This window comes from Limulus polyphemus, unplaced genomic scaffold (genome assembly GCF_000517525.1).
Source record: "Limulus polyphemus unplaced genomic scaffold, Limulus_polyphemus-2.1.2 Scaffold3319, whole genome shotgun sequence".
Lineage (NCBI taxonomy): Eukaryota > Metazoa > Arthropoda > Merostomata > Xiphosura > Limulidae > Limulus > Limulus polyphemus.
This window is the reverse complement of record NW_013668929.1, coordinates 71,028-92,164: the sequence shown is the minus strand read 5'-3', so window position 1 is coordinate 92,164 and position 21,137 is coordinate 71,028. Positions and strand designations below refer to the sequence as shown.

The 21,137-nt window shown below is 34.6% G+C and overlaps 1 protein-coding gene across 1 annotated transcript in view; it reads right to left on the bottom strand.

The window, feature by feature from the left end:
- LOC106469127 (protein kibra-like) overlaps positions 1-21,137 on the bottom strand; it is a 44,723-nt gene that overhangs the window by 16,286 nt on the left and 7,300 nt on the right. The window contains exons 2-4 of the mRNA XM_022397557.1: positions 11,617-11,726; positions 8,662-8,756; positions 703-989 (exon numbers count right to left, since the gene is read on the bottom strand). Of these exons, the coding sequence (XP_022253265.1) occupies positions 703-989; positions 8,662-8,756; positions 11,617-11,726 (492 nt within the window). The remainder of the gene's footprint in view (positions 1-702; positions 990-8,661; positions 8,757-11,616; positions 11,727-21,137) is intronic.

Genomic DNA, 21,137 nt, shown 5'->3' with positions numbered 1-21,137 from the left:
AGCCATTTGTTGTTTTTGATGCTCAGTTTGAATTAAATCGGCAGATCTGGTTAATCAAATTCTCACAGCCATTTGTTGTTTTTGATGCTCAGTTTGAATTAAATCGGCAGATCTGGTTAATCAAATTCTCACAGCCATTCTTCATTCTTGACCATAAATTAGGTTTTAAAAGAGACATACTAATATCTTCTTCTTCTAGATCGTGCATGTAGTAGGAGAAAGAGGAACACCCAAAGTTTATAAATCAAATAAATGTATTCTTATTTTCTCAAAATAAATAAAACAAAGAAAGATTGCACTAAAAATGATAGCTAAAGGTTTAAAATAAAAAGCACAAACAATTCCATAATTATAATGAAAAAATATGTTTGAACAAAGCAGTGATATGAAAACGAATGAGCCATCCTCGTATTGGTGGAAGGCTATAGACTAACAAAGCTTATATAGTGGTGCAGTACATGTTAATATGTGAATGGGTGGAGTTTAGAATTTTTGGGTAGTGGCACAAAGTAATAGTTATCAGTTCTGTGAAGATGAATTGAGTGTCATTTCTGAATAACAGTATTTAATCCACTGCTTTTGATTAGGCTTCACCAGCATTTATGGATAATGAGCAATACTCTTCAATAATGATATAATACAGAATATCAACAATTCTATTAGTATGTTCATTTTCATACTTATATAAATTTCTATGCTTACTCTGATAAAGTTTCGAGTCCTTGCTCCTTGTAATGGAGCACAGTGCGTATCTGAGACAGTTCCTGTTTAAGTTTTGCCACACGTTCGTGTGCAAGGGCAACTTCAGCTTTAAGAAGTTCGGGATCATATTTTCTTCCACTGCTACCTGATGAGAAGGAGCTCATAGAACACAAACTACTACTAGATGTACAAGTGCTAAGGCACTGAAGGGCTTCACGAAGGTGTTGATATTCATCTTGAGCATGAAGAAGTCTTTGTTGTTTAATGTCAAAAATTTCTTGTTTTGCCTAGAGTATAAATATGACATGTCAATGTTTATTGCCCCTTTAACCCTATAAGAACAAAGTTGGTTGAATTGACCAACCTTGGAACTATACCTACCCTAACTTTGAATTTACTAGATAGATATTCATGAAATTGGGCAAGTTTCAAGTTATAAATAAAAGCAACTATTTCTACTAATACTCTGTCTCTGAATTTCCAAAGACTTCACTAAGTCAGGTTAAGTGAAAGATGATTTTCATGCTAAGAATAACAACACTTATTTCCCCACTTACAGTTTTATAATTCATTTGCATAACCTCTAAAACCTATCAAATTAATATCAGTAATTATTTTTAGATTTATTTTTTATTTTATCTACTTAACATTAACTGTAGAGAAATCATCAATGTAAAATGAAAAGTTTAAAAATATGAAATAAAATGAATAATATCAATCTTTCCTTTGCATTTAGTGCAATAACAATCAGAAAGTTCTTAACACAACACGTTTACCTGTTTTATTTTAATTTCATAGTTATATTTCTGTACTTTGTACTATTAGAACAGCAAACCTTCTATAAAAAGCAATAAACCACAGCAGGAGCCCATTAGCTATTTCTTGTAGAGCTCACATAACAGCACACTCTAGTGTTGTATTTTGCACCAGAATTCATGGTAATTTTAGATTTTTTATTTTACTAAACAGCTATTAGACTAAGCTGAGAAATTTGTAATTTTTTACATTTTAGTTACTTTTTTATATATATAAATTAAAACTATACATAAAAAACAAGGACTTCTAGTACTAACTGCATATCTGAACTGTTTGTATTCAGGTAATAATATTTGAACATTCTCACCTAAGCTTCATTGAATCTCACAGCTTTGGATTCCAAAAAAAAAAAATTAATGTAGTTTACAAATATACATATTGTCATATAAAAAAATATATCGGGAACTAGAAAAGAATATGCCAATATTACTACAGTTTATCTGGCATTCTAAATATGTTATAAATAATTCCCTTAGCCATTCAGAGTGGCAAAACCATGATCATATGACATTTCTATCAAGAGAATGCTCTTTTCACTATGTTCAAAAAGGATAGTTGTATGCTTGATCCAGAGAAGAATCTGCTCTTTCTATTGGTTGTAAATGTCTCCTTCAGTCATGTAAAGTTGATTAGCAAAAAAATTTAAACAGTCAAAGGGAAGTGGGAAAGGATTTTGTGTGTGTTAACAATGTTATTGGTTACTAAAATGGTTTTTTAATTGGCTTCAATCAGAAACCTTAGGTTTAATGAAACTTCCATGAGCTTCATAACATATAAAGATACAGAAACTATTTTTGCAAATTGTGCTTGTGTTATTGTTATTATTGAAGTCTCAAATTCTTTATAGTGTATGTTTTGCTCTGAGCCCTGATCATTTGTTAGTTCACAGATTAACTCTTTCCAAACGACCAAGTCAAAATCATTTGTTATGACCTTTTAGTATTACATTCAAAATGTAATTAAACAACTTTATCATCAACGTATGTAAATAAACGTGGCAAAAAAACATAGTTTATAATTAAAAATTCTATATTATCTAAGTTTTAACTTTTTACTTTCAAAAAGAAATACATAAAAGTCTCAAACTTCATTTTTCTATGTCATATGACACACCTGAGCCCTGAATTCCTCACGTCAGAATTTTCTAACTCCTAAAATAAGCTGATGCAATTTACAACCAATAGAAACATTAATTGTACGTAATTATACACAAGTCTAAAATGTGAACCTCCTATATTACACTTCAAAAAACTGAAACTGAAACCAAACTACTTCATTAAAAGACAAACAGAAAGACTCATTTATTTTTACAAATTCCTAAAATATTCATTACCTTCTTTTATATTTAAAAAATTGTCAATATTATTCATGTAAATTCTGAATTAAGTTTAGTCATATCTCACATAGATCTGAATCAATCAGTCTACAAGTTGTGATAGTAACTTTATTTTACAATTTGTATATTATTAATTGAGTAACTCAGCTTGACAGTTGATGGTTGCATGTATTTCAATAATGTTCATTTTATAACTCCCCCAACATAAGAAATTCACTTACAATTTCTTATTATTTTATCATCCTAATGAAATAAACATTAGTTGTAACAATGCATTTTGAAAGTAAATTTGTCAAGATGACAAAATTCAAACTTGCAAGTTAATAAATGAATTTGTTCCTTTTTTGACTGAAGTATAGTTTCAGCAGACCTGCAAATCTAAAAATACTTTCAGTGTAGTTGTATGTTTAACACACATAAAACTGGAGTGATGAATGACTTCCTAGTATAAACATTGCGAGTTCATGATGGGTCATAGTTTTATAATTTTTTGTTTCAGTCTCTTGCTTTTAAGTATTTTATTAAAACTGTTTTAACAAACTTAACTTCTTGACCCAATAGCATAATTTTGGTGTTTATCAAGTTAAAAAATATTATCTGAGACTTATGAGTAATGTTTTCTCTCGATTTTTGTGATATTTTTGAATAGGAAAGTTACATGTGTCTGTAGTTGCATCACCTACAAGGCTACACCATGTGCTTCAAATGTTCTCTTTACATGGCCTACTGTAACACAGGGCTACACCATGTGCTTCAACTGTTCTCTTTACACATTGTACAAGTTAAGTCAATCATCTTCATAAAGTTTAAATATGTCAATAACCAGTATTCTAATATGAAAACATTACTTGAGAAATGAAATTTTCCACATTAAATTATCTATTATTTTGATGCAATAAGTATTATTTTGCCTGCTGTATTATTTTAGTGTTCTTGTAGTTGGAACTGATTACCTGTAATGGCCAATTATGAATGCAAAATTATACAGCTTTCAAGATTTGAGCCAATATAAAAGGCTGTAATGCCTAAAAACCTTTAATGCTTACTCATGTACATATCAACTGGACTCTTTAACATACATATCAACTAGACTCTAAGATACATATTAACCTTATCAAGACAGGTTTTGTTACAGGTAGGGGTCAGAGTGCATGTCATCATGATTGTAGAAGCCTGTGCAGAGATGGAGCATATTTTTGGAGGATTTCCATCAATTACATCAGCAGAACATCACTGCCCTACTTTCAACTGAATGGATTTGTCATTGTTTATATTGTACATCTCTCATTCGGTAGAAAGACTCCATGGTCCACTAACCCAGCAGCTTGGAACTAGAAAGTGGTAAGGACTCTCTTACTCCACTGGAAGAAATGGGGAGACAAAATGTGGTTGAGAGTCTGGAGGAACATACAGTAATCCTCTTATGCTTTACCCATGAAATTCATAGGTCAGTACAGTCCAGAACAGGCATATATATGAAGCAAATATATCGCGAGGAATAACCTAAGAGCGATCTTGTAGAACACCCTATCTCTAGTATATGTAATAGTAAAGAACAGTGTGCATTTAGCGGTCATGGAAATGATGAAAGTGAAATAAACATGGCCTTACAGTGCAGACTTGAGTACAAATCCAAGTGATTGAAGTATACCTGAACAGGCACCACTCACCACAGAGTGGAATCTAGATCATAACACATGGACAGGCCCCTGAAAAAGAGAAATAAGGGAGAAAAAAAACTTGCACAGTTGTAGGTATACCAAAGTCTTAAGAATGGCAAAAGGTGAAAGATGAGAACTCAACAATAAAGAAACATCAACATGATGCAGATAATGAGAGATAAAAGTTTGTGGAGTGGTCCACATGCACTTGAAGAATTCCTTCCAAAAGATGATGCAGATGAGATGCTAGAGAAAAAGTAAAGTACCTAATCAGATGGGAAGACACCCAGAATAATTGACAGGAAAAATGTGACAAGGAAGAATAAGCCAACTGAATTAAAAACCGAACCCAATGGGTAAGGATGGAAGGAGGAAGATCACGAACAGAGAATAATTGCCAAGCAATGAATAGATGGAAACAATTATGATGGAAGGAAGCCTTGTGGGAGATATAACAAGGAACAGCATGATCTGGACACAGAAGTCTATCTAGATGAGACCTGGAAAAAAGGTGGAAAATGGAAGGAAGGGAAATTGGCAAGAAGGAAAAATTACCCTCATGAGCTGTCAAAATCTTGGAAAGGAAATACTGATGTAAGTAAAGGAGAAGATAAGAGGAATGGTACAGAGTACGTGAAATGTTGATGGCAAACAAATCCAACCAAGGATGTCCCCAGGCTAAAAGGAGGAGGAAATATGCCTCAAGGGATAAATGAAACAAAGAAGACAAAGGTTCACATGAAGGTCAACCAACTGACTCAAGCCGCCTCCAAAGGAAGCAGTAGTGTGGCGAGTGGACTCTACTTCGGAATGAGCCAACAGAAGCCAGCCATCCATAGAAGACATACAGTACTACAGCAAGTGCGAAATTGATAAACCACCTTGTGATGAACAAACCAAAGATAGCACATCAACTTCCACACTATGGAAATATGGAGATAAACAATTGAGACGTCGACCTTGGTCATTCATAAACCTGGAGAAAAAGCCTATCTGAGAGTAAAAAAGGACTTCATGGTAAAATGAGGTAGTACCAAGAAATGATTGAAGCATGACAAATTGATCACAGGTTTTCTTGGGTATAACAATCAGCCTGGAATAACACCCTAGAGAAGGGTGACCACAGGCTTGATGCATTCTGAGAGAGAAGATCCTGTATTGCCTCGACAGATGCTGACATGTGGTAGGATCCCTAGACAATGAAAAGGAAATGGGTATCTGAGACAATTGAGGAGGGGAGAGGAAATGAATGACAAGTCCCTTGATTAAAACCTGAATGACCCACAGATCCCTGGCAAAGTCTTACAATAGACCAACAAAATGAGATAAACAACCCTCCACCAGACCGGAGTCCACAGTGTAGTCACTGATACTGTTGGTGGCATGACACTTAGCATCGGATAAAACAATGAGAAGAAAATCCTCCGGTGGAAGGAACAGGTAAGGGATGGGAAGGATTAGGATGGAGAACAGAAATAGGGGATGTTTGAGGCTCTGCAAGAGACAAACAATAAACCAATAAAGAAAGGGTGGATTGCTGTCTCACAGATTTCACTCAGGATTCCAAAGTTGCTGGAAGATCTCCAAACACTGACCGATGGAAAAAAGAGGCCAGGCATAAGTTCCTAAAATAAGGAGGGTAAGACGAAGGCTATAAAACTGGTCATGGGACAAAAGAATAGGATAAACAGAATCTGCCCTCCGAACTGGTAAAATGGATTCCAGTTGCCGAGAATCAAGGAACAGAAAACCGGCCTGATGATAGGCTAAAGCAAACTGATCTGAAGCCCACAGAAAGTGAAGCATGCCCATGACATCACGTAACTGAGATATAAAACACTCAGCATGAACCCCAATATCAGGAGATGGTGGAAACACAAAATACTGAGAGGAAGGAGTATCATGTAACAAGAAAGGTAGAGGATTATAGGAAATTAGGGAAGGGGATAAAAACAGAACATACCTGAGAAATCATGTCCAAAAAAAAAAACTGTATTAGGCCTAATGGAACCCATAGTAGGAACTTGGAAAAACACGGCACATTCAGGCGGAGAATAAAAGCTGTCATCCCAAACAGGTTTGGCTTGTTCAGGAGGAAGTTGGGCAACATAATGAGAAGGTGGTTGGTTTAAATAACGATCAATCACTCTACGAATAATTGCCAATAAGTCGAGTGTCCCCCACCTGAAGCCTGAGTAAATGTGCTGCAGAAGATATAACCTCTGATATGGTAACTTGCACTTCAGAATTCATAATGCAAATAAAAACCAAACATAACTGTGTTGGTAAAGAAAGAAAAGCATGGAAAAGTGATTAAGTTCTGTAACTGGGTAGAAAAGTAAATAATACCACAATGAAATGAGGTGCAAATAATAACCTTTTAGAATAAGTAGGAAACTAGAAAATAAATGATACAAAAATTCAAAATTCAAAGAGAGAGCGCTAAATAAAATATCCAAACATGAGCATTGCCAAACAAGAAGTGATAGTTAAGTAGAACAGTATAGATGGACTCACACGAGTCCTGTTTGTGTGGGGCGCATCTATTGTTGGTGGTTTGTTGCATGACAGTTTGCATGCATGAATTAATTGAACCATGTCGACCCAGGGGTACATGTGAGTGGAAGGCTTGTGGCATGGCAAATTAAATTTTGCAAATAAAGGGCAGCACTGAAAGAGAATAGCTATGTATGTGAGAAGTAAGGTACCTTGTTGGAATACTATTTTATAATTGTATGTCAATAAGTTTGTTCACAAGGTGTTGATTATAATACAAATTTTAGTATTATACACTATTTAATTTCTTAATTTAAAAGTAAATATTAAAAAAACAGTTAAACATCAATTTTTGTGTGTCACGTGGTATGTTGAATGTAGCTTTGGTTCAAATTAAATGTTTGTGATGCTCAAATAGTCTATAGTTTTTTATGAATTAAAAACTTAAAGTACCGATGTTGAAAAGCTAGAATATAAGATAAGAACCTGCTATATTTTCTGTTTTCTGGGATATTATTATATTTATTGAATCAACCAATGTGTCCCCACTCCCCTCCTCCATTTTTGAAAATACTTGCTTACATACACCTGCTTCTCTCTACGATGTTACTAAGCCTGATAAATTATAGTGGAATTCTGTATTTATATAGTAACAAAAAATCTTAAATTATTTCAATATGCATATATAAAACCTAAAAAAATTATTTATATTTTACATCCTCCATGTGTGAAATTTTACAAGGCTTAGCATATTACGGCAAGCGAGTACAAACTTTGTAAGAAGAAGAGATCAATGTTTTCTATATTTCTTTATTTACCGTTCCAAGTTTTAAAAAAATAACTGAAGCTTAAGAACTTACTTGTAAATAGCAATAATATATATAGATATGTAAGGTATTATAACTGAAATGTGACTGTATTTTACAAAATACTGGTCCATTAAAACAAAGTCAAGACAGGTCACTTTTATACTATATTGGATACAGTAATATGAGTGCCCATGTGCCACATCATTGTAATTTCTGTAATGTTAGTCAAACATAGCTGAAAGGTCAGTAAAATAAAAATAATGTGTATATATAAATGTATAAATGTTATGAGATTTAAGCTATTTAGACTAAACATTTGTGGTTTCTTGTTATAATGTGCAGTCATTCTAGAATGAAGAAAGCATAATTTATATCTATTTCTTAATTTTTTATGGTGGTTAAGAGGTCTGTAAAATTGACAAAACCCATATAGAGGTACAATAGTGAAAACAACGGATAATGTATAAAGTATTTTCTAAAAAGAAACTTTTGATAATTATCTGTAGATTATGCAGGTGAAATTTCACAATTTTCTGATGGATAGAAGTATTTTTAATCTTAAAATGACTTTGCATGTTGGATTGTCAACATTCGAAAAGAAAAAATAATGCACGAGCAAATCATTACTTAAAAAATCATAAAACTTGATTAAAAAAATCTTAAAGTTTGTGTAAGAAAGCCATGTAATCTTTATTGATAATCTCCAAAATTTCGTGAAGATACGCAAACTGTATTAAAATTTATAGTATGAAAAATAAAACAATATGGTTACCAGGTCAGACCCTAACCAAGCCTATAGTGAGAGAGTTAATGGGACTCTAAGAAATTTTATGTAACTTACTAGTAAGTCTTCCTGGGCAGTGAGAAGATAGTCTTTAAGCATTTGTTCTTGAAGCTGCCTGTACTGTTGTCGTGGATCTTCAATTTGATTGGTTTCTACACAAGATAGGCAGTTAAACATTAAAATATGAAACCCAATGTTAATCTTCTTTGTACTGAATTAAAAACAAACTAACATAGAGTTTTTGCCATTTTCAGAGCAAGGGAACAAATAATTTCCAAGAAATAATCAGTGGTTTCTAAAACACTATGTAGTACAATTTGAGAGAACTTAATTTGGTTAATATTCTCCACAAAATTGAGAACAATTATCTCGCACCACTACTGAAAATATTTTTACGCACGCACCATGCCTTGAACAAAACTTCTACCCCTACACATATTAACATGCACTGCACCAGTCTGTGATGCAATAATCATCAGACTATAGTGCTCCATCAAGAAAAGGGCAACATATCCTCCATGCTCAGTAGTCCCATTGAGCATATTGTGTATTACCAGGAGCTCATTATTGACGAGGCAAAAGAAATATAATGGGAGTGGGGGAGGAAGAGTGAAGAGGTGAGTATTGATCTGAAATAGTTTTTCAGCTAAGGACAATGCTTATTTCAGGAATGCTACTTACCTCTTAATGTAACTGAGAGCTAGAATCCCACGTTGAGAAGATGGTGGAAGGACTAGTGTAGAAAAGGAATTTAAAAAGATGAGTTCCTTTGGAATATATGGTGACAGGAAGGAAAACTCACAAAGCCTGATACTCAGTGAAGAGAGAACTTAGTGAGACATCTCTTCAAACTCATGTAGAATTTACTCTTAGCCCAAGAGATGTGATAGAGCAAAAAGTAAAGTCAAAAGAGCCTCCTATCACACAGAAGGATGGAATGAAATGACTGCTTAATCTGTCTGTATATCTTGGGTCAGTGGAGTATGTATTTAGTGTAGTCAGGTTATACAATATTAAAAAAATACTTACCAGAAAAAGCAGATGCAGAGATAGGTCATCTCAGACCTACATCATAAGAAGAACACAAGACCCAAGTGGCTGCTAACCACTGGAAATGGTCTGGATCTCAGTGCAGGGGTAGCCAGCTTATTACATACTTCTTGGCAAAACTCCTAGCCCTACTTCTAATCAAGGGGTATGTGCACTCAGACTCATTTCAGTGGGGGTTACAATAATTTGAAACTCTACATATCAATTTCCCCAACAGCTTAAGAAGAAAGTGTTCTGTCATTACACCACAGGAAGAAAATGGGAGAAGAGGATATTGCACAGAGGTGAACACTGAATAGGTGCTTGGACTGAACAAGAATTTTCATCATTTCCATAAGATCCCACATTGAAAGACTGTGCAACGGATCACCACAAATAGGTCCAGCAAGTACTAGCTAGGTGTGAGGAAAGGATCACACCTCCTGGTACAGTCTTTTTTTTTCTTTCTGAAGCATGATCTGAAAGGCAAAATATACATACTGCTGAAGTGGTCTTGTGTAAAACCCCAACTCAACAGTGGGCACTGAGCAGGGACAGGTGAGCTTAACATTTTCTGTTATCCCTATTACATGGGGATTTTGGGAAAGAGAAGTATTCCTTGTTAAACATCATCAGCCACACAGAAGGTACCTTAATCTTTGATATGTATAAATAGATATATAATAATGGTAATGAAGAGCCATTAAAAAGGAATAATCAACAATTCACTTCCCTACAGACTCTGAGATGATTGAAGAACGGCAACTAGAGGGAGACGAAACCACACTGTGGTGTAAATTAATGAGAACACATATGTGTAGGGATCATTAACATCTCCATGTGGAAGATCTCATCTAGGTGACATCAATGACTAGAGGCAAGAGAAGCCATGTTCCTTGTCAGGAAGAAAAGAATCAAAATCAAAAACGGATGTTAGGAATAGGTGGAAAAACTGTCAACAGAAACAGGAGATCAAGACCTGGATCCAAGAGTACAATGGAATCAATCACCTGCTGCACAATCACATAGTGCCTCCAGTTATCATTGAAACAGTAGAAAATAACAGCTGTTGTGGATTGTCAGAACATCAAGAGGTGTGTCAAACACGGATACGTGAATTCATGGTTTAACCAACCTACCAAACCATTTACCTTGTCTATTTTTGAAGTAGGTCTAGTATGTCATTAACAGACTGAAAAAAATTTAGAGTAAATCCTGTCAAAGCAACAAAAAAAATCTCCTAAATTGATTAAGAGACGAAATCAAATTAATAGGGAACAAAATTCACATCAGAAGTTTTAACTGAAACGTCTACAATTCTGTATCTTTCTTTCTTGAAGTCAAGGAAATCAAGACTACAACATCTGTAATTTGTAATGAGAAAAACATGTCTAAAGCTAAGTGGTGCCGAAGAAAGAAATGTGCTTATGAAAACAAACCATGTGCTGAAGGTGCATGGAGGATGTATCACCCTCCTATTGGTGGAGGGCTATAGTCCAATGCTGATTGTATCATAAACTGGTGTAGTGTACAATAATATGTGTATGAGTGGGAGTTTCATTCAAGGCTTGGCATACTTGAAAATATCATTTTGGCTGTGGCACAAGGTAATAGCTCTTAGTTCCGTGGAGAGGTAAGTACCATTTCTGAAATGTAATCTATTTCTATCATGATTTTTTTAAATGTACTTAATGCATACATACATTCTGAACATAATCATATGTCAGAAGGACTCAAAGCTGTCAAATATTAAAAACACAAACACATGTCAGTACATCATCTAAAACTGCACAGTCAAGGCCAGAATTAATAATATCACACATTGTATTGATTATTTGTAAATTAGATAAGGAACTTTAAGTCAATTTTTTTATATAAAAAATAAAACCAGTGTTATTATTAATTTCATCTTTTACAAATAGGCTTCCAAGCACAGAATACTTTCATTAGGTATATACCTGTATCAAACAATTGTATACTTACGAGTAACATGATTAACATAGTAATATCCAACTTTTGAGTCATAACACTGTTCCCATCCATAAGGAAGTTCATCTCCAACACAATCCGCAAATGTATTTGGCCTAACTAGTCTAAAAAAATAACAAATAAATGAAGTAAAATTAAAAACACTAATGCTGAGATACAACAGTCATGGCAGTAAAAAAAAAATGTAAAGTTACAGTACATAAAAAACAAATCACCAAAGTTATCATTTTCCTAAATTGAAAATGTATTTCCAATAATACTCACCTCTTCTGACACATAACTATTACTCGATTTTCACTTTGCCCATCTAAGCATTGGTCTCGCTTGCTCCAGTCTTTTATACCCCACTTAAATGCCCTTAGCAATTTTTGTCTTTGTAACACACTCCACCTATGCCAATACACCCAATATCCTGGTACAACACCTCACTCAGATAATGTAACCACTTTTTTGAGACTTACACCATTCCAGTCACTAACACTGGCTCTTAGTGGAGAGGAAGGGTAGGAGAGTGTCAGCAGAGGTAAATATTATTGGAAATACACTTTCAATTCTGGAAAATGTTAACTTCCAAACATACATAACATCCACTGACACATAGCTAGAATCCCACACTGAGAAGGTGGAAGGGTCAGTGAGGGCATTATCCATACAGAAAGCATCTGCATAGAACAGGGGTGTACCAAGATAATAATGGTACACGAGTGGGGGAACCACACTACATCCTGCACAGGTATGACCTAGTTCCTGGATGGAATTGTATATGAGTAATCATTATAGGCCAGCACAACCACACAGCCAAGGTTCCACAACTCGGGATTGGAATTAAGGGGTTTTAGGTATCCCTATATCCCACATTGGTGGCTAGGACAATTGGACCACAACGTTATATATATATATATATAGATAGATAGATATACTTTAGATTGAATCCCAACCTGTAGCCATGGAGTGATATGTTCCGAATCATCAGGAATCAACACAGAAGTGGACAAACCTTCTCCTCCACCTGAAGAAGTCTGAAAGGCAACATCTCAGGCTCGGAATGTGGGATCATGTATACCTTACTCAACCAAGGGAACAGAACTCATCCTGTCTGGAAATATGAACATTCATCCTCACTCCCCAATTGAGTGGGCAAGGAGCATTCCAATTACCCCTGGAAGTATGGAAAGGACATGGAACACTGTGCTCAACCAAGGATCTATGATGGGGCCACTCCACGTTCAGAATTAAGAGGAGATAGTGGACCTACTTCCATGAGCAATATTATAAATCAATATTGATCAAAAAGAAAGTCCATGCACACCCCAACCAGATAGCTTAGTGTCAAATATGAACCAGTATTACGAGTAGGCTCCTGTGGAGGCTGGTTCCTCTCCTACTGACATCTGCAAAAAACATCTAGGGAAACAGGTAGGAGAGCCCTCAACTTCTCCAAGAGTGGAAGAAAACACTCAAAGACTCTGAAGGAAAAGTCTGTCCACTACCCCAGTAACTGGAAACTGGGTGTGGTAAGGACTCCCTAACTCCACTAGTAGAGTCTGGGGGGGGGGGGGTAATGCATGTTGGAGAGTCCTGAGGAACAGTGCAATCCATGAACCAAGTTCCTTAAATTCCTAAAAGCTAACTGACCCCAATTTATTCAATCTGGTGCTCGACAGGGACAGGCACGATCCCCTTTAGCTTTACTCATGAGTGGTGGTCAAAATATGTAGTATGTTCCACTGTCAATAAAACTCTTCCTTATGCTTATAAATCATTGTTTGCCTCTCTATTATTATGTATTTAACTAATTAATTACTAACATCATGAAATAGAAACATTACGTACATTAAAATACTTTTCTGAAGCCATAAATTGATAACACAACATAACATTTAAGTGACAATAAGGTGCTTCTTTGTCCCTCAAGGCTGTCCCATCCACTTAAAATAAAACTCAAGCCTGAATTATTTAAATACATAAGCCTTCTCTTAAACTCCCTGAAATTTACTGCATCTAACACATCTGAAGACAATCTATCCCAAAGGCCAAACACCTTATTATAAAAGTAACTAGGCTGAAGATGACTCTTACTCTGCTAAAATTTATACATGTCCCCTTGTCCTACCATTCTCATTAATAAATTTGAAACAAATAAGATGATGTATCGATACTACCAATTTCCTTAACAATCTTGTGCACCTCAACCAAATCCCTTATAATTTTTCATTTTATCATCAGAAAATACTTTTCATATGAAAGCATATCCATCCCAGGTATCATCCTAATACAGGGATAGATGTTAATTTTTTAAGGCAGTAGAGAGAATTTGCTACCTGCCTGAAAACTTAATAGTAAAATTATATTATTCTCTAGCTGTTTACACATATTAAAATACATATATAACAAAAAAGAAATCACTTCACTCTTGTTTTGAAATGAAGTGGATAACCTACATTATCACAAAGTAGACTGAAAACACTTGTTAATTAACTTTTGGTGAATGTAGTACAATAAGTTTTAAATATATTACAAATATAGATTAGGTACATGGTATTTGCATTTCTTTTCCATTAAGAATAAAATAAAAAGAACAAATCTTTATGAAACATTCTATCATTTCTGTTGTGATTTGATTCTATTCTTCAAATTTAGAGTAATCAAAATGTAATTTATCAAAACAACAAGAAAAAAACTGTTATACTGTGCACTTTCATATAGGCCCACAATTTCATCAATAGACACAGCACTTGAAATTTGCTTCACTAAACTAAACAATGATATAACAGTCTTATACCCTTATCTTGTCTTTTCAATCCTTTCCTCCAGCCATTATTTGAAACTTTTTGGCAGATAGTATAATTTAGTACAATTTTAAGGAACTACACTGATGCAATTTTTACAATGTGTAGTAAAAAGTATCAGTCAAATAAGAAAACATGGTCATATTAAAAAAACGTTTCATTCAATGCTGCCCTCTATAGCAAAAAAATTTATGCATGCCACAAGCCTTTTACCTCCCCTCCATTGGAATTGACTACTTCCAATGCGTCTCTCATGCATCAACCCTTATGACACATGTGACTCTCTATGTTCAATTCTCCAAACTATCACTTTGAGTTTTGGCAGAAGATGGAAGTACCAGTTTTCAGTGGGGTGGGAAGTGTGAGAAGAGGTAAGTACCTATTGGAAATACATTTTCAAAATAGGAAAATTATAACTTCCAATACGATACACTACTTCCGCTCACATAAATAACAAGAATCCCACACTGAATAGGTGGAGAGATTGGTGTGAGGGTAAGAAAAAATTATCCTTCCAAAGCATCTGACACTCCCTAAGAGGAGACAGTCAGATTATAAGATCTGATGTAGGGGACCACACCACTTCAGAACCAGGTATACACTTCACCCATCGTGGAAAACAGAGGAGCACATCCAAGTGGGAGAGAAATAAGGTCAGATAGTGATCAAAACCACATAATATTTATGCAACTCCATCCCAGAAAATATAAAAGCAGGTAAAATTAAAAGGATGTGTCCTAAGTGTAGAGTGGTTAAGGTGCGATGAACCATATACAGCAAGTCAACTACATCCAAAACCCTTGCCGCTGGGAACTGACATCCACACTACAATCCAGAATTCAGCCACTGGATACTGACATCCATGTGAGAGTAGGAAAGAAGATCATACCACTGGTAAGTCAATTACAATCCAAAACCTGGCCACCGGGGGTTGGAAAGAGGATCATATCGGTGGCAAGTCAACTACAATCCAAAACCCAGCCATCTGGCAGGGGTAGGAAAGAGGATCATACCATCTTCACCTCAAGTTCATGAAGATGGGGAGAATCAAGAACCCCCAGACCCATGAACAGGGCACATGTTAATATAAGACACTGATAGATCGACCCGGGAACTCGACGTCTGGTATCGAAAAGATGTCTGTATAATGTAAACCATCTCCCTCAAATTGAAATTGACCGAAACCACACCAAGCACAGTAACATCCTCGGAATAATAAGCATCAAGGGATAGCAGAAGGGGAAGAACCATAAAATTCTGCAAATACTTCCACCGTGATCCACAACAATGACGGAGTAACAAGAGCATAAATGAGGGAGGAATATAGACATCTGTAATACATGTGTGAGGACTTATGTTAATTGGTCACCTCTAAATCCACATGGGGGGTAGGATGAGGGTTTCAATACTCATGGTGGGCACAGCACAAACAGCCCATTGCATAACTTTGCACTTAACTACAAACAAAACAAACACACTGCCACCAATGTAAAGGTTTTTATAATGCAGTATGCAAGGCACTTTTCTCCAATTCTTGTGTGAAACTTTCATAGAAAACAAGGGAAAGAGGAGAACCCACTGGTACACCACCTGTCATCTTGTGCACAAGTTATTTTCAAACAAAATATAATGCTGAAAGACAGGTTCTTAATATTTCCATTATTGACTGAACTGATATAATAGCATGTCATATTTTTGATGTTTCTGTGCAATTAACAACATGGCATCATTTCTAGTTTGTATGCAACTTCTTGAATTTCTGTTATGATTTCAAGTGTCAGAAGGGTATGAGGAATAATGTAAAAATTATGGCCTTGTCTAAACAAAGAAATCTGCTTACTAGTAAGAATCTTACTTGAAAGATTATAAAGTTAGATGTTATACCACTAGAGACAGATTCTGTACATTAAGAATACTACAGGACACTACGTTACTTCTTTGAGGCCTAACTGTAATCTATTATCTTTTATACTGCTTTAAATTGTATACCTATTAATTGCATATGCATTAACTGAATTAATTAGCAATTTCCTTATGTTTAATAGTGTTGCGTGAGCGAGGTCATGTGACTAATGTCACGCCACTTTTCTCGAACCTTCGGGAATAGTCGGGAGATTACTAGATATAGGGTAGTCTGGTATATATATAAGAGGGTGACAACGTGACGAATTAATGTGTGTGTAGGTAATGAGTAATTGAACTGCAGTCAGAGAGAGACGTATTGTTGAAGTAGAGCAGGTGAGACGTGAACTAGCGTTTGTTATAGCACGAATGTTGAAAATAAGTGTATCGTAAAGTTGTATTCGGAAAGAATAAACCAGTTTTATTAAGTAAGGACTTGTGTCGCTAAAGTTTCGTCGGAACGAAGTTACGGAAAGTTAATTAACAAACGGAGACGTAACAATAGATTTTTGAATTTACTTACATATCACAGATAAATTTAATTGATTATTAGGCCTATAATGTATTGTTGATGTGTATCTTAGCAAAAATATGCATATATCTCATGATTTTCTCATACAATTCATTTCTGTTTTTTAAATATTTTTTCAATTTGTGTTATCTCACCTAACAAAAAGCTGGCAAGCTTGTGGGTTAATAAAACCTTATATTTTAAAGTGGTACTTCAGCTCGTTACATTAAAACAATACCTATCTAGGATGAAACTTTTATTTAAAAAAATTGAGAGTTTGAAGCTTAAAATGTAAACCTCATGAATACTTCTTGGCACACATTGTTACTAAACAAGGTATAACAACTACAGAAGAGGTGTCTGGAAATGAAAATCTGTAAAGTGAACAAAGTTGAATACAAGAATTAGAATTTATTAGCTGGAAGCTAATAAGTGAATTGAATAAATAGGGTTAAAGAAGGTGACACTGCTAAAAGGATATTAATAATCAACGGATTTAAAACAACAGCAATGAATCAAAAATCAGGTGAAATATTCAAAAACTACCATCCAACATGGCATTAGACATTCAGGCATAATAGAAAATAGTTCAAGACTTAAAACAAACAGAACATACTAGAGAAGGAAAAAAATAAGACCAGTAGAAGCTTCTTCAGAAATAGAGTTAGCTGACAAATACTACCCTTCAGTAAATGAATGTGAATAGGCCTGATAAAATATTTTTAATCATAAGAAAAACTTGTACATGTTCCTCCATTGAGTGGCCACAGGGACACCAATAAACAATACAAAAGTAACAGCCTGAACATGATGATGAATAAGCCACAAGATCTCCCATTACTGAAGGCAGAGTATGTGAGTAAGGGCTCCAGAGAAGTTTTAAAATTTCTTACAGACATAGTGAGCAAAGTTAACAGCACAACTTTCAACAAGAAAATCTGAATTATAATATTAAAGAAGAGCTCATGTAAGATTTCTTAGTGCATGCACAGCAAGTCACATGGAAGGTGGAAGAATGCAGAATTGTGGGTAAGTTGACACATGCCATGCATTGTGTCAAGGACGTTCAGAGCCATGAATCACATATTTGTTGACAACATGAGTGCAGCTAAACAAGACAGGGCTTTCAGTATTTCAGAATTCTATTTGATTTGAATTCTCTGTTACAGAAACAGAATGTCTAGCCAGAGTATGGGTTGTTGAACATTATCATCCATGTTTCAAAGGATGTAAAATCATAGTAATTAAAAAAAAATGCTCTAACTTGGTTATTTAATCATCCAAACTTACAGATTACTTGATGATGTGTAATATTAAGATTATGAAATATTTACTTTTCAGTTATACACAGACCTGGAAAGTTGTGTTCCAGTTTCTTCATTTGAAAACCATGTTACATGTGGTAATGTTAAAGAATTTGTTGATGTTCCTATTTGAGCTATGTTATCTTCCATAAACATCAGAAATAAAACATTATTTTAAAGGATAAAGCCCATGTTCAAACACTCCAACTGAAAGTAATGGAAAATAATACCTTACAGGGTTATGAAGCTTCAGTGATATACAAGATGGGCTTCTGTTTATCATCAGTCAAGGATATAACAGAATTTAAAATGCCCAAATTCATTTACACTTGTATGTTACAAATTTTTACGAGCCAAAATAATGAATCTTAACCATGATCATGCATTAGCCATCCATCTAGAAATAGCTAAAATAATTTATTCTGTAAAACAAAGTATTCTGCCTCATAGTAGATAACATACAATATAAAAAAATTGTTCTGTATGACAGTCTTTTAAACCTCTGAACTCACTGGTGGTTTCATAAAGACTATTATTCCAAAAAATCAGTGGTAATTTCTTGACATTGAATTCTTGGGTCAGTTACATCATACTAACAAAAAACAAAAATGAAAAATAAAAACAACAGTAAATATGTGTATGTTAGTTGATACTTAATCAAATTGGTAAAAGTGTTTCTAGTCAGACAAACTACTACTTAAAATGCTGCCAAATCACTATTCTGTAAGAGAATTGTCTGATAAAATGTCAGAAAATTAATAGTAGTTCAGTAGAAAACTGCTGGTTAGCATTACAGTTTTCCTAGTAAAACCTGCTAATACATGTATCCTTACTGTCAAGTATTAATATACCCATGATACACCATTTTCAGTATATTCTGGGTATTATAATTGTAATTCAAAAAATTATTTCACTGGTGGTGCCATTTTGGTTTCACTATCCCCATTTAGACTGCATGGGGTAATCAGGGCATATATCAGAAAATGAGGACAGTGAGAGTGCAGCTTCAACTCATTCGATTGGTTGCCAAAGCAATTAGCATGTGGGCCAGCTGGCTAGATCCACATCATCTGGCCTTTGCCATGCAGTTTGGTTACAAATACTGTGCCCAGGTGGTTACTCATTTGAGGTAATAATAAAATTGAAATCATGTTAACTGCAAATTTTTTATTCATATTTCTCTTAATTTGTCTATGATTAAGACAAATGTTAAGCCCAAAGTACAAACAATCAGTTTTTCACCAGAAGAAGGCAGGATGAAAAGCTATTTTACAATATAAATATTGATTTCACTTTAACAGTACAATTTTTCAATAACAACTTGGTCACAGGGTTAAAAAAATATTCTAAAATGCAGTTGTGGAAAAGTCAGATACTACACTTATAACACTTTTTTTGTAAAATTAGCATTTCATCCTGTTTCAATAGAATCTGTATTGCTTGCACTTCAGGACTGGACTGGAAATGCACGTTAAAACATTTTTTATACATTATCCCATACGTTGTGTAAAGAAAATTACATTGGAGAAACAGGAAACCTGTATGGAAGAAAATGACGGAACACATTAGAGATGCAAAAGGCATGAAATATGAGCCTTTTAGCTCACACTATGCTCTTAACACTATAATAAACCTATCTCTAATATTCCCTTTGCCACAGAAATTGCTTCAAAAATTTTAACTCCACTGGTAAAAAATAACTAGAAGTATCTTAATCGGGGATGAAAAACTAACCCTAAATAACAGATTCATATGGTATTTAACTCAATAAAATCAAACCTTTCTGGCAATATTAGTTACACGTTTAAAAAAAATGTTTACATTAAGTACTTGATATAGCAAGCTCTAATATTTCCTTATTTTTCTATGAAGATCAGAACTGTTGGTCAGATCTTGGATCTTCCTAAATTTGTTTAGAGAAATAATTTTCTTTCCAACAATGAAAGGCTTATTCAATTAATAGATACCTGATGTAGGTCTATGTCCAAAATTAGTCTTGTTTTTAAAATATTTTATTTATAAGGTTGTTTTTTTAGGGTAATAAAGTTTATTTTTATATAAAAAAGTTGTTTGAAAATGTCCACATCCTTCAGGAAACTGATACTTTGTTTAAATAAATGGAATAATTATTTGTCCCAAGTAGCATCTGCTCTAACAAGCTTTACCCAAAGAGCAGTGTTCCCTCTAAGCTGCATAACAACCAATCAAGTGTCATGCACTTGATTATTCCAGCAGCACACATTTTCAGTAATGGTGAGGAGTCTCAACACGTTGATGGCCTTAATGACCCTGGCAGCTAACAAGCCTAAAGCCCAAATAACCAACTGGTAGCATTGAAAAGTGGGCTAATGATCCAATAGGGTTGACGGACTAAAAATACCCCCCCCCCCCCAAAAAAAAACTGTAGCACATCCGCACATTGCCTTGATACTGGTGCACATGAATTGAAAAAATGAGAGGGAACATAGCCTGCAAGTACTGGAGAATCCCTTGGGTTTTTATTTTAGGGGGAGAGACATGACTAAGTTTGTGGTACAATGATACTATTGAAGATCAATCTGTAACACAGACATTGTTAAGAAAGATTGTGTAAAGTTTGGCTTATATATAGTTGTGATGATGTTATGTTCTTTAATCCTTTCGAGACAGGTCACGTGTGAAAGGCCATGTCTTGCATTCAAAGTTTTATTGAACTACTATTTCGTGAATTTATGTCAATATCATTGGTATCAAACTGTAGATTATAATTCCAATTTTTGTGTGTCTGTAGTATGTTGAATGCAGTACTTGTTCAAATTAGATGATCATGAAGTCAAAATACTAAGTCTATAGTTTCGTATGAATTAGAAACTCAAATTACCAATATTGACAAGCTAGAATATAAAATAAGAATGCCATTCTTTTCTATTTGCTAAGATATTGCTCATGTAATAAATCACAGTGGCACCCTGCCCATCTCTTTCCATTTTTGGAAAAGCTCCCTTATATACACTTACTTCTATATATGTC